The 22,471-nt window shown below is 68.0% G+C and overlaps 1 protein-coding gene across 1 annotated transcript; it reads left to right on the top strand.

Moving 5' to 3' along the window:
- The first annotated feature begins 462 nt into the window (after nucleotides 1-462).
- On the top strand, nucleotides 463-20,538 carry EPPK1 (epiplakin 1). Its single transcript, XM_056125419.1, has one exon. The coding sequence runs from the start codon at nucleotides 463-465 to the stop codon at nucleotides 20,515-20,517; it is 20,055 nt and encodes a 6,684-aa protein (XP_055981394.1). The 3' UTR covers nucleotides 20,518-20,538.
- The last annotated feature ends 1,933 nt before the right edge of the window (nucleotides 20,539-22,471 follow it).

The following is a 22,471-nucleotide window of genomic DNA, read 5'->3' as shown; positions in this document are numbered from 1 at the left end:
CTGGCCCTGCTGGGACCCCCCTAGCGCCCGTTTGGTGTCTGGGCTAAGAGGGTGTGGGCACAGAGAGCACCTGAGCCAGTGGAGCTGGACACAGGTCCCAGGGTAAGGGACCTTAGGGTGTGTGGAGCAGTGGGAGGCCTGGGGCCATGCAGCCATGTGGACGGGACCGCATACCGGGAGCTTTAAGGAGCGGGAGAGATCCAAGGTTGGCGCTCCAGGGCCCAGGCTCCTGGTGCAGTTTGAGAATTCCAGACTGCGTCGGGTGCAGGAGGAAAGAGCTGCCCCCATTCCACAAGAAGCGCCTTGCTGCCCTGGGCTGCTCCTGCATCCTGTTGGGCAGCTAGGGTCTCAGGAGCCAGTGGCCTGGAGACGGGACAGAGTCTGGCCTTGGGGGTCCCTGATTGTAGCCTCCTGTGCCCTGTAGGAAGTGCGCAGAGCGAGGATCTTCGGGTGCCTGCTACCATGAACGGCCACACAGCCTCTCCTCTGGACTCACCTGTCTGCAGCAGCACGGAGCCAGCCCTCATCCCCCCAGCCACGAAGACTGTGCCAGGAGCAGAGCCCCGGGCTGTGGCGGAGCATGCCAGGAGCATTGCAGGGGTGTATGTGGAGGCTTCCGGCCAGGTCCTGGGCGTCTATGCCGCCATGAAGCAGAACCTCTTGCCTGCTGGGCTGGGGCTGGCTCTGCTGGAGGCCCAGGCAGCTACCGGGGGCCTGGTGGAGCCCACCCAGGGCCGGCTGCTCACCGTGGCTGAGGCTCTGAGGCAGGGTCTGGTGGGCCTGGAGCTGAAGGAGAAGCTGCTAGTTGCTGAGCGTGCCGTCACTGGCTACCCTGACCCCTACGGAGGCGAGAAGCTGGCCCTGTTCCAGGCCATTGGGAAGGAGGTGGTGGACCCTGCTCTGGGGAAGGGTTGGCTGCAGGCCCAACTGGCCACTGGGGGCCTGGTGGACCCCGTCCAGAGCATCCGTGTAGTCCCAGAGCTGGCCTGCCAACAGGGCCTTCTGGACCAGGGCACGTGGCAGGGTCTGCTGTCGGGTAAGCCTGGCCAGGAGGCTCCAGGCTTCCTTGACCCCAACAGCCTGGAGCCGCTGCCCTACCCTGAGCTCCTGGGCAGGTGCGTGCGGGACTCCCGCTCAGGGCTGGCCCTGCTGCCCCTCAAGATCACTTTCCGCACCCTGAGTGGGTCAGTGAGCCTGACTGAGCTTCTGGAGGCCGAAGTCATAGATGAGGAGATAGCCCGGGGCCTGCAGGAGGGCAGGTTGACCGCAACAGAGGTGGGCAACCGAGCCGAGGTCCGGTGCTTCCTGCAGGGATCTGGGGGCTTGGCAGGGGTTGTGCTGCTGCCTGCTGGCCAGAAGAAAAGCTTCTCCCAGGCAGTGGCTGAGCGCCTGCTCCCCACAGGTGCAGCTCTCTGGCTCCTGGAGGCCCAGGCGGCCACCTGTACACTGGTGGACCCGGCCAGCGGCCAGCGACTGAGTGTGGCGGAGGCCGTGCGAGCAGGCCTGGTTGGCCCAGAGCTCCACAGGCAGCTCCTGGTGGCAGAGGAGGCAGTGACTGGATACCATGACCCCTTCAGTGGCGCTCGTGTTCCGCTTTTTCAGGCCATGAAGAAGGAGCTAGTGGCCAAGCCCCTGGCGCTGCGGCTTCTGGATGCGCAGCTGGCCACGGGCGGTCTGATGTGCCCTGACCGCAGGCTCCGGCTGCCCCTGAAGGCCGCCATGCGCTTCGGCTGCCTGGATGAGGAGACACGTGAGCTTCTCTCTCAGGCTTCCGGCTTTCTGGACCCCAGCACCCAAGAGAGCCTGAGCTACAGGCAGCTCCTGACCCACAGTGTCACTGACCCCGAGACGGGCCTGGCCTTCCTGCCCCTCTCAGGGGGGACCCTGGGAAATGAGCCCCCGGGACCTCCATTCATTGAGCACAGCACCCGGCAGGCCTTGCTTTCAGCCAAGGCCACCATCCCCGCAGGCAAGTTCCAGGGACAGTGTGTGTCACTCTGGGAGCTGCTCTTCTTTGAGGCCATCCCAACGCCACAGAGGGCAGTGCTGGCCCAGCAATACAAGGAAGGGATTCTGTCCATGGAGGGGCTGGCCACCACACTCAGGACCACCATAGAACAGGCTGCTGCCACCACGAGAGTCACCTTCCCCGGACTGCGGGTGGCAGTGACCCCCAAAGAGCTGCTGCAGGCGGAGATCATTGGCCAAGACATGTATGAGCAGCTGGAACGTGGCCAGGCCACAGCACAGGACATAGGCAGCCTGGACTCAGTGCACAGGTACCTGCAGGGCACGGGCTGCATCGCTGGCCTGCTGTTACCTGGCTCCCAGGAGCGCCTCAGCATCTATGAGGCCCGCAAGAAGGGCATCCTGCGGCCAGGAACTGCCCTTATTCTGCTGGAGGCCCAGGCCGCCACCGGCTTCATCATCGACCCAAAAGCAAACAGGCGTTTCTCTGTGGATGAGGCGCTACGGGCAGGCGTGGTCGGGCCTGATGTGTTCTCGAAGCTACTGTCAGCTGAGCGCGCCGTCACTGGCTATACCGACCCCTACACCGGTGAGCAGATCTCCCTCTTCCAGGCCATGAAGAAGGAGCTGATCGTGCACGACCACGGCATCCGCCTGCTGGAGGCCCAGATCGCCACGGGCGGCATCGTGGACCCCGTGCACAGCCACCGCGTGCCCGTGGACGTGGCCTACCAGCGTGGCTACTTTGATGAAGAGATGAGCCGCGTGCTGGCGGACCCGGGCGACGACACCAAGGGCTTCTTCGACCCCAACACGCATGAGAACCTCACATACCTGCAGCTGCTGGAGCGCTGCGTGCAGGACCCTGACACGGGGCTGTTCCTGCTCCCTCTAGGTACTGCCCAGCCCCAGCTGGTGGACAGTGCTACCCGTCAGGCCTTCCAGAACCTGCTGGTGCAAGTGAAGCATGGGCGGTTCCGGAACCAGCGGGTATCCGCGTGGGAGCTGGTCAACTCAGAGTACTTTAGTGAGAGCCGACGCCGGCAGCTGCTGCAGAGTTTCCGGCGGCACCAGATCTCACTACAACAGCTGGCACAGCAGCTGGAGAGAGAGATGGGCAGGTGGGCGGACATCAGGATCCCTACACTGCGGGGCCAGGTCACTGTCTACCAGCTATTAGAGGCCCACATCATCGACCAGGAGCTCCTGGAGCAGGTCCTGGCTGGGGCGGTCAGCCCCGAAGCCCTGATGCACAAGGAGACTGTCCGCAGGTACCTGCGGGGATTGGGTGCTGTGGCGGGGGTACTCCTGCAGCCCTCCAACCGGCAGCTTAACCTGTACCAGGCTATGAAGCAGAAGGTTCTGGGTCCCAGTGTCGCCCTGGCACTCTTGGAGGCCCAGGCAGCCACCGGGGGTCTGCTGGACCCCCACAGTCCCAATGGCCTGTCTGTGCAGGAGGCAGTGCGCAGGGAGCTGGTGGGGCCTGAACTGTATGGCCAGCTGCAGTGGGCTGAAGATGCCGTTACGGGACTCAGAGACCCCTTCTCAGAGAAGCAGGTGTCCCTGTTTCAGGCCATGAAGAAGGGTCTTATCCCCAAGGAGCAGGCTGCCCGCCTCCTGGAGGCCCAGGTGGCCACAGGCGGGGTCATTGACCCTACTGGCCACCACCACCTCCCCACACCCCTGGCTATCCAGAGGGGCTACATTGACCCAGAGATGGACGTGGCTCTGCGCAGCTCTGCTGAGACCTTCCCCACGCTGGATGGTCGGGGTTATACCAGCTACGCTCACCTCTTGCAACAGTGTGTGAGGGATGAGACCTCGGGCCTGCAGCTCCTGCCTGTGTCAGAGGCCACACCCACACTGCCCACGGACCAGCAGGTGCAGGCCGCCCTGCAGGCCACACCAGCCGCTGAGGATGGTACATCGCTCTGGGAGCTGCTGAGCTCTGGACACTTCACTGAGGAGCAGCGCAGGGCATTTCTGGAGGAGTTTAGGGTGGGCAAGAGCAGCGTGGAGCAGCTACAGGACACTGTGCGCAAGTGGGTACAGGCAGCAGAGCTCCTGGCACGGGCCCGTGTCACAGTGCCTGGCCCACGGGGCCCGGTGCCTGCTGTCTGGCTGCTGGATGCTGGCATCATCACCCAGGACACTCTGGCAGGGCTGGCAGAGGGCAGGCAGGCCCCTGAGGAGGTTGCTGAGCTGCCCGAGGTGAAGGCGAGTCTGTTGGGCACGGGCTGCGTGGCAGGGGTGCTGCTACAGCCCTCGGGGACCAAAGTGACCATCGCCCAGGCCATAAGGAATGGTCTCTTGCCCGAGGGCCTCGGCCGCAGACTGCTGGAGGCCCAGGTGGCAGCAGGTGCCCTTGTTAATCCTCTGACCAACCAGAGGCTCTCTGTGGAAGGTGCAGTCAGGGCTGGCCTGGTGAGCGGACAGCTTGGCGAGCAGCTCCAGCAGACTGAGAGAGCTGTGTCTGGGTATGTGGACCCTATTTCAGGGGCCCCCCTCTCGCTGTGGCAGGCTGTGGAGAAGGGGCTTGTGTCCCGGAGCGAGGGCCTCCCCCTCCTGCAGGTGCAGCTGGCCACCGGGGGAGTGATGGACCCCATCCACGGGGTACGATTGACCCAGGAGGCAGCCTGCAGACTTGGCTTCCTGGATGGGCCCACGAGCCAGACTCTGACCTCGGGGAAAGAAGACAGCAAGTTCTTCTTCGACCCCAACACCCGGGACATGCTGACGTACCAGCAGCTCAGGGAGCGTTGTGTCCTGGACAACACCACAGGTCTGAGACTGCTGTCGCTGGCGGAGGACACGGCCCTGGAGGTGGATGAGCACACAGCAGTGGCGCTGAGGGCAATGAAGGTGCCGGTCAGCGCAGGCCGGTTCCAGGGGCACAGTGTATCTCTCTGGGACCTGCTGCACTCAGAGTATGTGGCGCCCAGTAAGCGGCGGGAGCTGGCAGCGCTCTGCCAGTCAGGCAGGGCTACAGCGCTGCGGCAGGCTGGCAATGCCCTCATAGCCCTGGTGGAGGCAGCTGACAGCCACCCAGTGCAGACCACCTTCAAAGGCCTCCGGAAGCAGGTGTCAGCCCATGACCTTTTTCAGTCTCAGCTGATTGACAAGAAGACGCTAGACGAGCTGAGTCGAGGGATGAAAACCGTGCAGGAGGTGACAGAGATGGACAGTGTGAAGCGCTTCCTGGAGGGCTGCAATTTCATCGCTGGCGTCATTGTGCAGAGCACCCAGGAGAAGATGAGCATCTCAGAGGCCCTGCAGAGGCACCTCCTGCGGCCGGGCACAGCCCTGGTGCTGCTGGAGGCCCAAGCCGCCACTGGTTTTCTCATTGACCCTGTGCACAACCGCAGGCTCACCGTGCAGGATGCCTTTGCCCAAGGGCTGTTTGGGAAGGAGACCTACCAGAAGCTGCTGTCGGCCGAGCGCGCCGTCACCGGCTACACTGACCCCTACACCGGCGAGCAGATCTCCCTCTTCCAGGCCATGAAGAAGGAGCTGATTGTGCGTGACCATGGCATCCGCCTGCTGGAGGCCCAGATCGCCACGGGCGGCATCATTGACCCCGTGCACAGCCACCGTGTGCCCGTGGACGTGGCCTACCAGCGCGGTTACTTCGACGAGGAGATGAGCCGCGTGCTGGCGGACCCGGGCGACGACACCAAGGGCTTCTTCGACCCCAACACGCACGAGAACCTCACGTACCTGCAGCTGCTGGAGCGCTGTGTGCGCGACCCCGACACAGGGCTGTTCCTGCTGCAGGTGGTGAAGAAGGGAGAAGAATACATATATATTGATGACGCCACCAGGCAGGCGCTGCAGGCGGCACACACAACAGTCCATGTGGGCAGGTTCGCCCAGCAGACAGTGTCCATCTGGGAACTGCTGTCCTCTCCGTACTTCACCGAGGAGCGGAAGCGAGGGCTCGCTTGGGACTACAGAGCCCAGAGACTGAGCCTGGAGCAGCTGCTCGAGACCATCGTGGCGACCATAGAGGAAACAGAAAGGAAGAGCAGTGTCATCAAGGTGGCAGGCACAGGTGGGGAGGTGACTGCTGCCCAGCTCTTCAACTCAGGGATCATCGATAAGAAGGCCCTGGATGCCCTGCATGCGGGGACCAATGAGCAGCAGGACCTCAGCCAGCAGGCCCAGGTGAAGACCTATCTGGAAGGCAGCGGCTGCATTGCTGGGGTGATGGTCCCCTCCACCCAGGAGGTGTTAAGCTTCTGTGAGGCCTGCAGGAAAGGACTCATCCCCGCAGGGCTGGCGGTCCAGATGCTGGAGGCTCAGGCAGCCACAGGCTTCCTGCTGGACCCCCACAGCCAACAGAAACTGTCTGTGGATGAGGCTGTGGCGAAGGGCCTGGTGGATGAGGAGCTGCGAGAGAGACTCCTGAATGCAGGAAAAGCGGCCCAGGGCTTTGAGGACCCAGCCACAGGAGACAGGCTTTCCCTGCTGCAGGCCATGCAAAAGAAGCTGATCAAGAGGGAGGATGCACTCAGGCTGCTGGAGGTGCAGGTGGCCACGGGGGGTGCACTGGACCCCTGGAACCACCACCGGCTACCACTGGATACGGCCTACAGACGTGGCTGTCTGAGCCAGGACACGTACATGCTGGTGGCTGATAAAAGACACATGAAGAAACGCTTTCTAGACCCCAACACGCAGCAGAAGGTCACCTATCAGGAGATGCAAGAGAAGTGCCACCGGGATGAGAAAACAGGATGGATACTGCTGCCACTCGACCCAGGGGCGGAGGACAGCATGTACATTGATGAGGCGACCAGAAGGGCACTGGAGGCTGAGCATGTGGATGTGCAGGTGGGGAGGTACCGGGGCCAGAGGCCGTCTGTGTGGGAGCTGCTGAACTCAGAGTATGTGACGGAGAAGGAAAAGATTGAGCTGGTGAGGCAGTACAAAGAAGACACGAAAAACGCCCTAACAAAAGTGGTGCAGGTAATATATACGATGATTGAAGACAGGGAGAAGAGGAACAAGACACCGTGGTTCCGAGGTCTCCGCAAGCAGGTCACCGCCGCAGAACTCTGCCAGTCAGGAATCATCTCCAAAGATGTGCTCCAGGCACTGGACCAAGGCAGCTGTACGGTGCAGGATGTACAGAAAGAGAAAGGAGTTCAACGCTACCTGGAGGGCGAGAGCTGCATCGCGGGCGTGCTGGTGCCCTCCAGGGACCGGCCCGGGCAGCAGGAGAAGATGAGCATCTACCAGGCCATGTGGAAGGGCGTCCTGCGGCCGGGCACGGCCCTGGTGCTGCTGGAGGCCCAGGCCGCCACCGGCTTCATCATCGACCCCGTGCACGACCGCCGGCTGTCGGTGGAGGAGGCCGTGGCCGCGGGCGTGGTGGGCGGCGAGATCCGAGACAAGCTGCTGTCGGCCGAGCGCGCCGTCACCGGCTACACCGACCCCTACACCGGCGAGCAGATCTCCCTCTTCCAGGCCATGAAGAAGGAGCTGATCGTGCACGACCACGGCATCCGCCTGCTGGAGGCCCAGATCGCCACGGGCGGCATCGTGGACCCCGTGCACAGCCACCGCGTGCCCGTGGACGTGGCCTACCAACGCGGCTACTTCGACGAGGAGATGAGCCGCGTGCTGGCGGACCCGGGCGACGACACCAAGGGCTTCTTCGACCCCAACACGCACGAGAACCTCACGTACCTGCAGCTGCTGCGGCGCTGCGTGCGCGACCCCGACACGGGGCTGTACATGCTGCAGCTGGCCGGCCCGCGCTCGGCCCTGCACCAGCTGAGCGAGGAGCTGCGCGCCGCCCTGCGCCAGGCGCGCGTGGCCGTGGGCGCGGGCTCCCTGCGGGGCCAGAGCCTGTCGGTGTGGGAGCTCCTCTTCTACCGAGAGGTGTCCGAGGACCTGCGGCAGGAACTGCTCCGGGGCTTGGGAGCGGGCAGCCTCAGCGTGCAGGACGTGGGGGCCTCCCTGGTCTCGCAGCTGGCCCGGGCCGAGGAGGGGCGCCCGGCCCCGGCGGACCTCCGCGAGTCGCTTCGCGCCGCCACCATGGAGGTGAGGGTGGGCCGGCTGCGCGGGCCGGTGGTGCCCGTGTGGGACGTGCTGGCGTCCGGCTACCTGAGCGGGCCCACGCGGGAGCAGCTGCTGGCCCAGTTCGGGGCGGGGAGCCTGGGCCTGTCCGCGCTCACGCGCCGGCTGACCACCATCATCGAGGAGGCCGAGGAGGCCGAGGAGCGGGCCCGGGCCCGGTGCGCGGAGGAGGCGGCCGGGGACCACCTCCGGCCCGAAGTGGCCCCCCGCGGTCCCGAGGCACACACCAACGGCGACCCGGACGCCTCCCGGGCCGACAGCGGCGGTGATGCCGGTGCCGATGCCAGTGACGCTAATGCCGCCCGGCGCCAACAGGAGCAGGCCCTGCGTGCCGCCACCATGCAAGTGAGCGTCGGGCAGTTCCAGGGGCAGGCGGTGGCGCTGTGGGACGTCCTGTGGTCCTCCTATGTGAGCCAGGCGCGCCGCGAAGAGCTGCTGGCCCAGCACGCGGCCGGAGCCCTGGCCCTGCCCGCCCTGGAAGCCGTCCTCACGCAGCTCATCGAGGAGGCCGAGGAGAGGCTGAGCCAGGTGCGCTTCCGCGGCCTGCGGCACCAGGTGTCCGCCAGCCAGCTGGGCAAGTCGGGCATCCTGGACGCGGACACCCTGCGCGGCCTGGCCCAGGGCACCAAGAGCCTGCGGGAGGTGACCGAGATGGACTCGGTGCGGCGCTACCTGGAGGGCGAGAGCTGCATCGCGGGCGTGCTGGTGCCCTCCAGGGACCGGCCCGGGCAGCAGGAGAAGATGAGCATCTACCAGGCCATGTGGAAGGGCGTCCTGCGGCCGGGCACGGCCCTGGTGCTGCTGGAGGCCCAGGCCGCCACCGGCTTCATCATCGACCCCGTGCACGACCGCCGGCTGTCGGTGGAGGAGGCCGTGGCCGCGGGCGTGGTGGGCGGCGAGATCCGAGACAAGCTGCTGTCGGCCGAGCGCGCCGTCACCGGCTACACCGACCCCTACACCGGCGAGCAGATCTCCCTCTTCCAGGCCATGAAGAAGGAGCTGATCGTGCACGACCACGGCATCCGCCTGCTGGAGGCCCAGATCGCCACGGGCGGCATCGTGGACCCCGTGCACAGCCACCGCGTGCCCGTGGACGTGGCCTACCAGCGCGGCTACTTCGACGAGGAGATGAGCCGCGTGCTGGCGGACCCGGGCGACGACACCAAGGGCTTCTTCGACCCCAACACGCACGAGAACCTCACGTACCTGCAGCTGCTGCGGCGCTGCGTGCGCGACCCCGACACGGGGCTGTACATGCTGCAGCTGGCCGGCCCGCGCTCGGCCCTGCACCAGCTGAGCGAGGAGCTGCGCGCCGCCCTGCGCCAGGCGCGCGTGGCCGTGGGCGCGGGCTCCCTGCGGGGCCAGAGCCTGTCGGTGTGGGAGCTCCTCTTCTACCGAGAGGTGTCCGAGGACCTGCGGCAGGAACTGCTCCGGGGCTTGGGAGCGGGCAGCCTCAGCGTGCAGGACGTGGGGGCCTCCCTGGTCTCGCAGCTGGCCCGGGCCGAGGAGGGGCGCCCGGCCCCGGCGGACCTCCGCGAGTCGCTTCGCGCCGCCACCATGGAGGTGAGGGTGGGCCGGCTGCGCGGGCCGGTGGTGCCCGTGTGGGACGTGCTGGCGTCCGGCTACCTGAGCGGGCCCACGCGGGAGCAGCTGCTGGCCCAGTTCGGGGCGGGGAGCCTGGGCCTGTCCGCGCTCACGCGCCGGCTGACCACCATCATCGAGGAGGCCGAGGAGGCCGAGGAGCGGGCCCGGGCCCGGTGCGCGGAGGAGGCGGCCGGGGACCACCTCCGGCCCGAAGTGGCCCCCCGCGGTCCCGAGGCACACACCAACGGCGACCCGGACGCCTCCCGGGCCGACAGCGGCGGTGATGCCGGTGCCGATGCCAGTGACGCTAATGCCGCCCGGCGCCAACAGGAGCAGGCCCTGCGTGCCGCCACCATGCAAGTGAGCGTCGGGCAGTTCCAGGGGCAGGCGGTGGCGCTGTGGGACGTCCTGTGGTCCTCCTATGTGAGCCCGGCGCGCCGCGAAGAGCTGCTGGCCCAGCACGCGGCCGGAGCCCTGGCCCTGCCCGCCCTGGAAGCCGTCCTCACGCAGCTCATCGAGGAGGCCGAGGAGAGGCTGAGCCAGGTGCGCTTCCGCGGCCTGCGGCACCAGGTGTCCGCCAGCCAGCTGGGCAAGTCGGGCATCCTGGACGCGGACACCCTGCGCGGCCTGGCCCAGGGCACCAAGAGCCTGCGGGAGGTGACCGAGATGGACTCGGTGCGGCGCTACCTGGAGGGCGAGAGCTGCATCGCGGGCGTGCTGGTGCCCTCCAGGGACCGGCCCGGGCAGCAGGAGAAGATGAGCATCTACCAGGCCATGTGGAAGGGCGTCCTGCGGCCGGGCACGGCCCTGGTGCTGCTGGAGGCCCAGGCCGCCACCGGCTTCATCATCGACCCCGTGCACGACCGCCGGCTGTCGGTGGAGGAGGCCGTGGCCGCGGGCGTGGTGGGCGGCGAGATCCGAGACAAGCTGCTGTCGGCCGAGCGCGCCGTCACCGGCTACACCGACCCCTACACCGGCGAGCAGATCTCCCTCTTCCAGGCCATGAAGAAGGAGCTGATCGTGCACGACCACGGCATCCGCCTGCTGGAGGCCCAGATCGCCACGGGCGGCATCGTGGACCCCGTGCACAGCCACCGCGTGCCCGTGGACGTGGCCTACCAGCGCGGCTACTTCGACGAGGAGATGAGCCGCGTGCTGGCGGACCCGGGCGACGACACCAAGGGCTTCTTCGACCCCAACACGCACGAGAACCTCACGTACCTGCAGCTGCTGCGGCGCTGCGTGCGCGACCCCGACACGGGGCTGTACATGCTGCAGCTGGCCGGCCCGCGCTCGGCCCTGCACCAGCTGAGCGAGGAGCTGCGCGCCGCCCTGCGCCAGGCGCGCGTGGCCGTGGGCGCGGGCTCCCTGCGGGGCCAGAGCCTGTCGGTGTGGGAGCTCCTCTTCTACCGAGAGGTGTCCGAGGACCTGCGGCAGGAACTGCTCCGGGGCTTGGGAGCGGGCAGCCTCAGCGTGCAGGACGTGGGGGCCTCCCTGGTCTCGCAGCTGGCCCGGGCCGAGGAGGGGCGCCCGGCCCCGGCGGACCTCCGCGAGTCGCTTCGCGCCGCCACCATGGAGGTGAGGGTGGGCCGGCTGCGCGGGCCGGTGGTGCCCGTGTGGGACGTGCTGGCGTCCGGCTACCTGAGCGGGCCCACGCGGGAGCAGCTGCTGGCCCAGTTCGGGGCGGGGAGCCTGGGCCTGTCCGCGCTCACGCGCCGGCTGACCACCATCATCGAGGAGGCCGAGGAGGCCGAGGAGCGGGCCCGGTCCCGGTGCGCGGAGGAGGCGGCCGGGGACCACCTCCGGCCCGAAGTGGCCCCCCGCGGTCCCGAGGCACACACCAACGGCGACCCGGACGCCTCCCGGGCCGACAGCGGCGGTGATGCCGGTGCCGATGCCAGTGACGCTAATGCCGCCCGGCGCCAACAGGAGCAGGCCCTGCGTGCCGCCACCATGCAAGTGAGCGTCGGGCAGTTCCAGGGGCAGGCGGTGGCGCTGTGGGACGTCCTGTGGTCCTCCTATGTGAGCCCGGCGCGCCGCGAAGAGCTGCTGGCCCAGCACGCGGCCGGAGCCCTGGCCCTGCCCGCCCTGGAAGCCGTCCTCACGCAGCTCATCGAGGAGGCCGAGGAGAGGCTGAGCCAGGTGCGCTTCCGCGGCCTGCGGCACCAGGTGTCCGCCAGCCAGCTGGGCAAGTCGGGCATCCTGGACGCGGACACCCTGCGCGGCCTGGCCCAGGGCACCAAGAGCCTGCGGGAGGTGACCGAGATGGACTCGGTGCGGCGCTACCTGGAGGGCGAGAGCTGCATCGCGGGCGTGCTGGTGCCCTCCAGGGACCGGCCCGGGCAGCAGGAGAAGATGAGCATCTACCAGGCCATGTGGAAGGGCGTCCTGCGGCCGGGCACGGCCCTGGTGCTGCTGGAGGCCCAGGCCGCCACCGGCTTCATCATCGACCCCGTGCACGACCGCCGGCTGTCGGTGGAGGAGGCCGTGGCCGCGGGCGTGGTGGGCGGCGAGATCCGAGACAAGCTGCTGTCGGCCGAGCGCGCCGTCACCGGCTACACCGACCCCTACACCGGCGAGCAGATCTCCCTCTTCCAGGCCATGAAGAAGGAGCTGATCGTGCACGACCACGGCATCCGCCTGCTGGAGGCCCAGATCGCCACGGGCGGCATCGTGGACCCCGTGCACAGCCACCGCGTGCCCGTGGACGTGGCCTACCAGCGCGGCTACTTCGACGAGGAGATGAGCCGCGTGCTGGCGGACCCGGGCGACGACACCAAGGGCTTCTTCGACCCCAACACGCACGAGAACCTCACGTACCTGCAGCTGCTGCGGCGCTGCGTGCGCGACCCCGACACGGGGCTGTACATGCTGCAGCTGGCCGGCCCGCGCTCGGCCCTGCACCAGCTGAGCGAGGAGCTGCGCGCCGCCCTGCGCCAGGCGCGCGTGGCCGTGGGCGCGGGCTCCCTGCGGGGCCAGAGCCTGTCGGTGTGGGAGCTCCTCTTCTACCGAGAGGTGTCCGAGGATCTGCGGCAGGAACTGCTCCGGGGCTTGGGAGCGGGCAGCCTCAGCGTGCAGGACGTGGGGGCCTCCCTGGTCTCGCAGCTGGCCCGGGCCGAGGAGGGGCGCCCGGCCCCGGCGGACCTCCGCGAGTCGCTTCGCGCCGCCACCATGGAGGTGAGGGTGGGCCGGCTGCGCGGGCCGGTGGTGCCCGTGTGGGACGTGCTGGCGTCCGGCTACCTGAGCGGGCCCACGCGGGAGCAGCTGCTGGCCCAGTTCGGGGCGGGGAGCCTGGGCCTGTCCGCGCTCACGCGCCGGCTGACCACCATCATCGAGGAGGCCGAGGAGGCCGAGGAGCGGGCCCGGGCCCGGTGCGCGGAGGAGGCGGCCGGGGACCACCTCCGGCCCGAAGTGGCCCCCCGCGGTCCCGAGGCACACACCAACGGCGACCCGGACGCCTCCCGGGCCGACAGCGGCGGTGATGCCGGTGCCGATGCCAGTGACGCTAATGCCGCCCGGCGCCAACAGGAGCAGGCCCTGCGTGCCGCCACCATGCAAGTGAGCGTCGGGCAGTTCCAGGGGCAGGCGGTGGCGCTGTGGGACGTCCTGTGGTCCTCCTATGTGAGCCCGGCGCGCCGCGAAGAGCTGCTGGCCCAGCACGCGGCCGGAGCCCTGGCCCTGCCCGCCCTGGAAGCCGTCCTCACGCAGCTCATCGAGGAGGCCGAGGAGAGGCTGAGCCAGGTGCGCTTCCGCGGCCTGCGGCACCAGGTGTCCGCCAGCCAGCTGGGCAAGTCGGGCATCCTGGACGCGGACACCCTGCGCGGCCTGGCCCAGGGCACCAAGAGCCTGCGGGAGGTGACCGAGATGGACTCGGTGCGGCGCTACCTGGAGGGCGAGAGCTGCATCGCGGGCGTGCTGGTGCCCTCCAGGGACCGGCCCGGGCAGCAGGAGAAGATGAGCATCTACCAGGCCATGTGGAAGGGCGTCCTGCGGCCGGGCACGGCCCTGGTGCTGCTGGAGGCCCAGGCCGCCACCGGCTTCATCATCGACCCCGTGCACGACCGCCGGCTGTCGGTGGAGGAGGCCGTGGCCGCGGGCGTGGTGGGCGGCGAGATCCGAGACAAGCTGCTGTCGGCCGAGCGCGCCGTCACCGGCTACACCGACCCCTACACCGGCGAGCAGATCTCCCTCTTCCAGGCCATGAAGAAGGAGCTGATCGTGCACGACCACGGCATCCGCCTGCTGGAGGCCCAGATCGCCACGGGCGGCATCGTGGACCCCGTGCACAGCCACCGCGTGCCCGTGGACGTGGCCTACCAGCGCGGCTACTTCGACGAGGAGATGAGCCGCGTGCTGGCGGACCCGGGCGACGACACCAAGGGCTTCTTCGACCCCAACACGCACGAGAACCTCACGTACCTGCAGCTGCTGCGGCGCTGCGTGCGCGACCCCGACACGGGGCTGTACATGCTGCAGCTGGCCGGCCCGCGCTCGGCCCTGCACCAGCTGAGCGAGGAGCTGCGCGCCGCCCTGCGCCAGGCGCGCGTGGCCGTGGGCGCGGGCTCCCTGCGGGGCCAGAGCCTGTCGGTGTGGGAGCTCCTCTTCTACCGAGAGGTGTCCGAGGATCTGCGGCAGGAACTGCTCCGGGGCTTGGGAGCGGGCAGCCTCAGCGTGCAGGACGTGGGGGCCTCCCTGGTCTCGCAGCTGGCCCGGGCCGAGGAGGGGCGCCCGGCCCCGGCGGACCTCCGCGAGTCGCTTCGCGCCGCCACCATGGAGGTGAGGGTGGGCCGGCTGCGCGGGCCGGTGGTGCCCGTGTGGGACGTGCTGGCGTCCGGCTACCTGAGCGGGCCCACGCGGGAGCAGCTGCTGGCCCAGTTCGGGGCGGGGAGCCTGGGCCTGTCCGCGCTCACGCGCCGGCTGACCACCATCATCGAGGAGGCCGAGGAGGCCGAGGAGCGGGCCCGGGCCCGGTGCGCGGAGGAGGCGGCCGGGGACCACCTCCGGCCCGAAGTGGCCCCCCGCGGTCCCGAGGCACACACCAACGGCGACCCGGACGCCTCCCGGGCCGACAGCGGCGGTGATGCCGGTGCCGATGCCAGTGACGCTAATGCCGCCCGGCGCCAACAGGAGCAGGCCCTGCGTGCCGCCACCATGCAAGTGAGCGTCGGGCAGTTCCAGGGGCAGGCGGTGGCGCTGTGGGACGTCCTGTGGTCCTCCTATGTGAGCCCGGCGCGCCGCGAAGAGCTGCTGGCCCAGCACGCGGCCGGAGCCCTGGCCCTGCCCGCCCTGGAAGCCGTCCTCACGCAGCTCATCGAGGAGGCCGAGGAGAGGCTGAGCCAGGTGCGCTTCCGCGGCCTGCGGCACCAGGTGTCCGCCAGCCAGCTGGGCAAGTCGGGCATCCTGGACGCGGACACCCTGCGCGGCCTGGCCCAGGGCACCAAGAGCCTGCGGGAGGTGACCGAGATGGACTCGGTGCGGCGCTACCTGGAGGGCGAGAGCTGCATCGCGGGCGTGCTGGTGCCCTCCAGGGACCGGCCCGGGCAGCAGGAGAAGATGAGCATCTACCAGGCCATGTGGAAGGGCGTCCTGCGGCCGGGCACGGCCCTGGTGCTGCTGGAGGCCCAGGCCGCCACCGGCTTCATCATCGACCCCGTGCACGACCGCCGGCTGTCGGTGGAGGAGGCCGTGGCCGCGGGCGTGGTGGGCGGCGAGATCCGAGACAAGCTGCTGTCGGCCGAGCGCGCCGTCACCGGCTACACCGACCCCTACACCGGCGAGCAGATCTCCCTCTTCCAGGCCATGAAGAAGGAGCTGATCGTGCACGACCACGGCATCCGCCTGCTGGAGGCCCAGATCGCCACGGGCGGCATCGTGGACCCCGTGCACAGCCACCGCGTGCCCGTGGACGTGGCCTACCAGCGCGGCTACTTCGACGAGGAGATGAGCCGCGTGCTGGCGGACCCGGGCGACGACACCAAGGGCTTCTTCGACCCCAACACGCACGAGAACCTCACGTACCTGCAGCTGCTGCGGCGCTGCGTGCGCGACCCCGACACGGGGCTGTACATGCTGCAGCTGGCCGGCCCGCGCTCGGCCCTGCACCAGCTGAGCGAGGAGCTGCGCGCCGCCCTGCGCCAGGCGCGCGTGGCCGTGGGCGCGGGCTCCCTGCGGGGCCAGAGCCTGTCGGTGTGGGAGCTCCTCTTCTACCGAGAGGTGTCCGAGGACCTGCGGCAGGAACTGCTCCGGGGCTTGGGAGCGGGCAGCCTCAGCGTGCAGGACGTGGGGGCCTCCCTGGTCTCGCAGCTGGCCCGGGCCGAGGAGGGGCGCCCGGCCCCGGCGGACCTCCGCGAGTCGCTTCGCGCCGCCACCATGGAGGTGAGGGTGGGCCGGCTGCGCGGGCCGGTGGTGCCCGTGTGGGACGTGCTGGCGTCCGGCTACCTGAGCGGGCCCACGCGGGAGCAGCTGCTGGCCCAGTTCGGGGCGGGGAGCCTGGGCCTGTCCGCGCTCACGCGCCGGCTGACCACCATCATCGAGGAGGCCGAGGAGGCCGAGGAGCGGGCCCGGGCCCGGTGCGCGGAGGAGGCGGCCGGGGACCACCTCCGGCCCGAAGTGGCCCCCCGCGGTCCCGAGGCACACACCAACGGCGACCCGGACGCCTCCCGGGCCGACAGCGGCGGTGATGCCGGTGCCGATGCCAGTGACGCTAATGCCGCCCGGCGCCAACAGGAGCAGGCCCTGCGTGCCGCCACCATGCAAGTGAGCGTCGGGCAGTTCCAGGGGCAGGCGGTGGCGCTGTGGGACGTCCTGTGGTCCTCCTATGTGAGCCCGGCGCGCCGCGAAGAGCTGCTGGCCCAGCACGCGGCCGGAGCCCTGGCCCTGCCCGCCCTGGAAGCCGTCCTCACGCAGCTCATCGAGGAGGCCGAGGAGAGGCTGAGCCAGGTGCGCTTCCGCGGCCTGCGGCACCAGGTGTCCGCCAGCCAGCTGGGCAAGTCGGGCATCCTGGACGCGGACACCCTGCGCGGCCTGGCCCAGGGCACCAAGAGCCTGCGGGAGGTGACCGAGATGGACTCGGTGCGGCGCTACCTGGAGGGCGAGAGCTGCATCGCGGGCGTGCTGGTGCCCTCCAGGGACCGGCCCGGGCAGCAGGAGAAGATGAGCATCTACCAGGCCATGTGGAAGGGCGTCCTGCGGCCGGGCACGGCCCTGGTGCTGCTGGAGGCCCAGGCCGCCACCGGCTTCATCATCGACCCCGTGCACGACCGCCGGCTGTCGGTGGAGGAGGCCGTGGCCGCGGGCGTGGTGGGCGGCGAGATCCGAGACAAGCTGCTGTCGGCCGAGCGCGCCGTCACCGGCTACACCGACCCCTACACCGGCGAGCAGATCTCCCTCTTCCAGGCCATGAAGAAGGAGCTGATCGTGCACGACCACGGCATCCGCCTGCTGGAGGCCCAGATCGCCACGGGCGGCATCGTGGACCCCGTGCACAGCCACCGCGTGCCCGTGGACGTGGCCTACCAGCGCGGCTACTTCGACGAGGAGATGAGCCGCGTGCTGGCGGACCCGGGCGACGACACCAAGGGCTTCTTCGACCCCAACACGCACGAGAACCTCACGTACCTGCAGCTGCTGCGGCGCTGCGTGCGCGACCCCGACACGGGGCTGTACATGCTGCAGCTGGCCGGCCCGCGCTCGGCCCTGCACCAGCTGAGCGAGGAGCTGCGCGCCGCCCTGCGCCAGGCGCGCGTGGCCGTGGGCGCGGGCTCCCTGCGGGGCCAGAGCCTGTCGGTGTGGGAGCTCCTCTTCTACCGAGAGGTGTCCGAGGACCTGCGGCAGGAACTGCTCCGGGGCTTGGGAGCGGGCAGCCTCAGCGTGCAGGACGTGGGGGCCTCCCTGGTCTCGCAGCTGGCCCGGGCCGAGGAGGGGCGCCCGGCCCCGGCGGACCTCCGCGAGTCGCTTCGCGCCGCCACCATGGAGGTGAGGGTGGGCCGGCTGCGCGGGCCGGTGGTGCCCGTGTGGGACGTGCTGGCGTCCGGCTACCTGAGCGGGCCCACGCGGGAGCAGCTGCTGGCCCAGTTCGGGGCGGGGAGCCTGGGCCTGTCCGCGCTCACGCGCCGGCTGACCACCATCATCGAGGAGGCCGAGGAGGCCGAGGAGCGGGCCCGGGCCCGGTGCGCGGAGGAGGCGGCCGGGGACCACCTCCGGCCCGAAGTGGCCCCCCGCGGTCCCGAGGCACACACCAACGGCGACCCGGACGCCTCCCGGGCCGACAGCGGCGGTGATGCCGGTGCCGATGCCAGTGACGCTAATGCCGCCCGGCGCCAACAGGAGCAGGCCCTGCGTGCCGCCACCATGCAAGTGAGCGTCGGGCAGTTCCAGGGGCAGGCGGTGGCGCTGTGGGACGTCCTGTGGTCCTCCTATGTGAGCCCGGCGCGCCGCGAAGAGCTGCTGGCCCAGCACGCGGCCGGAGCCCTGGCCCTGCCCGCCCTGGAAGCCGTCCTCACGCAGCTCATCGAGGAGGCCGAGGAGAGGCTGAGCCAGGTGCGCTTCCGCGGCCTGCGGCACCAGGTGTCCGCCAGCCAGCTGGGCAAGTCGGGCATCCTGGACGCGGACACCCTGCGCGGCCTGGCCCAGGGCACCAAGAGCCTGCGGGAGGTGACCGAGATGGACTCGGTGCGGCGCTACCTGGAGGGCGAGAGCTGCATCGCGGGCGTGCTGGTGCCCTCCAGGGACCGGCCCGGGCAGCAGGAGAAGATGAGCATCTACCAGGCCATGTGGAAGGGCGTCCTGCGGCCGGGCACGGCCCTGGTGCTGCTGGAGGCCCAGGCCGCCACCGGCTTCATCATCGACCCCGTGCACGACCGCCGGCTGTCGGTGGAGGAGGCCGTGGCCGCGGGCGTGGTGGGCGGCGAGATCCGAGACAAGCTGCTGTCGGCCGAGCGCGCCGTCACCGGCTACACCGACCCCTACACCGGCGAGCAGATCTCCCTCTTCCAGGCCATGAAGAAGGAGCTGATCGTGCACGACCACGGCATCCGCCTGCTGGAGGCCCAGATCGCCACGGGCGGCATCGTGGACCCCGTGCACAGCCACCGCGTGCCCGTGGACGTGGCCTACCAGCGCGGCTACTTCGACGAGGAGATGAGCCGCGTGCTGGCGGACCCGGGCGACGACACCAAGGGCTTCTTCGACCCCAACACGCACGAGAACCTCACGTACCTGCAGCTGCTGCGGCGCTGCGTGCGCGACCCCGACACGGGGCTGTACATGCTGCAGCTGGCCGGCCCGCGCTCGGCCCTGCACCAGCTGAGCGAGGAGCTGCGCGCCGCCCTGCGCCAGGCGCGCGTGGCCGTGGGCGCGGGCTCCCTGCGGGGCCAGAGCCTGTCGGTGTGGGAGCTCCTCTTCTACCGAGAGGTGTCCGAGGACCTGCGGCAGGAACTGCTCCGGGGCTTGGGAGCGGGCAGCCTCAGCGTGCAGGACGTGGGGGCCTCCCTGGTCTCGCAGCTGGCCCGGGCCGAGGAGGGGCGCCCGGCCCCGGCGGACCTCCGCGAGTCGCTTCGCGCCGCCACCATGGAGGTGAGGGTGGGCCGGCTGCGCGGGCCGGTGGTGCCCGTGTGGGATGTGCTGGCGTCCGGCTACCTGAGCGGGCCCACGCGGGAGCAGCTGCTGGCCCAGTTCGGGGCGGGGAGCCTGGGCCTGTCCGCGCTCACGCGCCGGCTGACCACCATCATCGAGGAGGCCGAGGAGGCCGAGGAGCGGGCCCGGGCCCGGTGCGCGGAGGAGGCGGCCGGGGACCACCTCCGGCCCGAAGTGGCCCCCCGCGGTCCCGAGGCACACACCAACGGCGACCCGGACGCCTCCCGGGCCGACAGCGGCGGTGATGCCGGTGCCGATGCCAGTGACGCTAATGCCGCCCGGCGCCAACAGGAGCAGGCCCTGCGTGCCGCCACCATGCAAGTGAGCGTCGGGCAGTTCCAGGGGCAGGCGGTGGCGCTGTGGGACGTCCTGTGGTCCTCCTATGTGAGCCAGGCGCGCCGCGAAGAGCTGCTGGCCCAGCACGCGGCCGGAGCCCTGGCCCTGCCCGCCCTGGAAGCCGTCCTCACGCAGCTCATCGAGGAGGCCGAGGAGAGGCTGAGCCAGGTGCGCTTCCGCGGCCTGCGGCACCAGGTGTCCGCCAGCCAGCTGGGCAAGTCGGGCATCCTGGACGCGGACACCCTGCGCGGCCTGGCCCAGGGCACCAAGAGCCTGCGGGAGGTGACCGAGATGGACTCGGTGCGGCGCTACCTGGAGGGCGAGAGCTGCATCGCGGGCGTGCTGGTGCCCTCCAGGGACCGGCCCGGGCAGCAGGAGAAGATGAGCATCTACCAGGCCATGTGGAAGGGCGTCCTGCGGCCGGGCACGGCCCTGGTGCTGCTGGAGGCCCAGGCCGCCACCGGCTTCATCATCGACCCCGTGCACGACCGCCGGCTGTCGGTGGAGGAGGCCGTGGCCGCGGGCGTGGTGGGCGGCGAGATCCGAGACAAGCTGCTGTCGGCCGAGCGCGCCGTCACCGGCTACACCGACCCCTACACCGGCGAGCAGATCTCCCTCTTCCAGGCCATGAAGAAGGAGCTGATCGTGCACGACCACGGCATCCGCCTGCTGGAGGCCCAGATCGCCACGGGCGGCATCGTGGACCCCGTGCACAGCCACCGCGTGCCCGTGGACGTGGCCTACCAACGCGGCTACTTCGACGAGGAGATGAGCCGCGTGCTGGCGGACCCGGGCGACGACACCAAGGGCTTCTTCGACCCCAACACGCACGAGAACCTCACGTACCTGCAACTGATGGAGCGCTGCGTGCGCGACCCCGACTCGGGGCTTCTCTTTTTGTCTCTGTCCTAACTTACATAAATCCACTTTTAGTTTTCATTTGATTTCTTCATGTCTGGCTTTTTTGTGTCCAGTGTGGTTTGATGTCCTCCCAGCTCTTTGGTTTCTCGTCGTGGTCTCTGGCTCATACTTCTAGTTCTACTGTGCATTTATAGTGGTGTTTTCTTAGTCATATTTCTATGGTCACCCTGAATTTATAGTTATTCCTGATTCCTCGTCTCCTCTCAACCTGCATTTATAATGGTGATTCCTGAGTTCTTTATCTGTGATTACCCCGTGTTTATAGTGGTGATTTCTGAGTACTCCATCCAACCTCCATTTTTATAGGTATTTCCGATTCCTATGTCATGGTCACCATACATTTATAGAGCTGTTTCCTGAGACTACTGCTTGGCTTCAGTCCAGACCGCATAGACATTTCTGTCCATGTTTTAGGCTGCTTTGTTGATTCCATGCTCTCCTTTCTTTTTTTCGTGTTAGCCGTTTCCCGACACTGCCTGTCTACAGACATGTCCAGTCTCTTGGTCTCCATTCTTTCAGCAACAAGCGTGCTGGCTGTGTGCTGGGCATCCCTTGGGGCTGTGTTTCTTCTGACAATACTCTGCAGGATCTCAGGACACCCTCAGATCCTTTTGGGGAGTCCTTGCCCCACTGGGCATGTGTAAGCTTTTCTGCAAACCCTCGCGAGTCAGAGTGGATGTGCCTCTCCATCCCCTTCATTCCAGTTTGCCTGATGGTCATAGTCATCACATGGACACCCTTAGAACATGCTGGTAAATGTATATGGATGCCAAAGGGCCATGGCAGCTGACTTGTTGCAAACAGGAACTGAGGGATAGTCACATAGTCTGAGCTCAGGGACATAGAGCCCAGATCCATCTGAGCCTGACCTCCCCCCCTGGAGTGCTGACCCAGGTTCGGGGGCCTGGGGCCATGTCTGGACACCCTTGTGGACCCTCATCACCCCTTCCCCTTTAAGCGCTATTCCTGTCCTGTGCCTCTGGTCTTCCCAGGCAGAATGTGTGGATCTTATTCTGGGTCCCTTGCATCCTCGGTGCCTGTCCAGTGAGCACCTCACCCCCTTCCTCAGGTCACACCCATGTAAATGCTCAAGGCCCGCCTGCTGGCCATTTCCAGGACAAGCCCAGCTCCCAGAATATACTCTCCTGCCCTTGCTGGTGACAGAAGCTTCTTGAGCTGAGGAAGGTCAGACCTTTCCAAGCTTCCAAGAGCTGTTAGGGGGCGCTGTAAGTCAGCCTTGCTGCCACAGATCCTGACAGGTGTCTTCCAAGGCTCAGGACCCTAAGCCATGAGCCAGAGAAACTTGTCCAGCCGTGCAGGGCTGTGGTGAACTTTCTGGGGAGTATGTCCAAGGTCAGGCCTTTGTGCTGAGACATGCCCCACCCCCACCCCACCCCCCACTCCCCACCCCAGGGAGCCTATGCCATGAAAAATCACCAAATACAGAAGGCAGAACTGGAGGCAGCTGGAGGAGGAGATATGCAGCAGAAGACAGGTAGCAGGAAGTATCTGTGCCTCTCTAGGCACCAGTCTTGCCTGGGCACTGCCCAAGCCCGGTCACATGGGTGGCAAAGTCAGGCACCGTTATGTGGTTGTGAGATGAGAGTTCCATGCCTCCAGCCACTGTGCCAGTCTTCCTGGCACCCACCTGCCTCCAGTACTTCCAAGCTACCCCACAATAGATATCTTTGTCCCCTGTATTCCCAGGGGATTCCAAAGATTTCAGATCCCTGAACTGTAGTTAGAAGCAAATGTGTATGAAAAATAGATTCTAGCCACCTGGAGGACTGACAGGCAAGCAGAGAAGCAACGGTAAACCAATCAAAATCAAAAGCAGCTTCCCAAGGCCGAAGAGATACTGCTGATTACAGTGCTTGCCTCCCATTCCTTCAACTCCTGTTCAAATCCTTGGCACCACACAGTGCGAGTCCCTGGGTACCTCAAA

This window comes from Sorex fumeus, unplaced genomic scaffold, assembly GCF_029834395.1.
Source record: "Sorex fumeus unplaced genomic scaffold, SorFum_2.1 ptg000054l, whole genome shotgun sequence".
NCBI lineage: Eukaryota > Metazoa > Chordata > Mammalia > Eulipotyphla > Soricidae > Sorex > Sorex fumeus.
Note: the sequence above shows the minus strand (reverse complement) of the source record. Positions and strands in the feature narration are given on the sequence as shown.

Bases quoted from the DNA above. Each gene is read 5' to 3' on its own strand.
- EPPK1 (XM_056125419.1), top strand. From the start codon at position 463: ATGAACGGCCACACAGCCTCTCCTCTGGACTCACCTGTCTGCAGCAGC.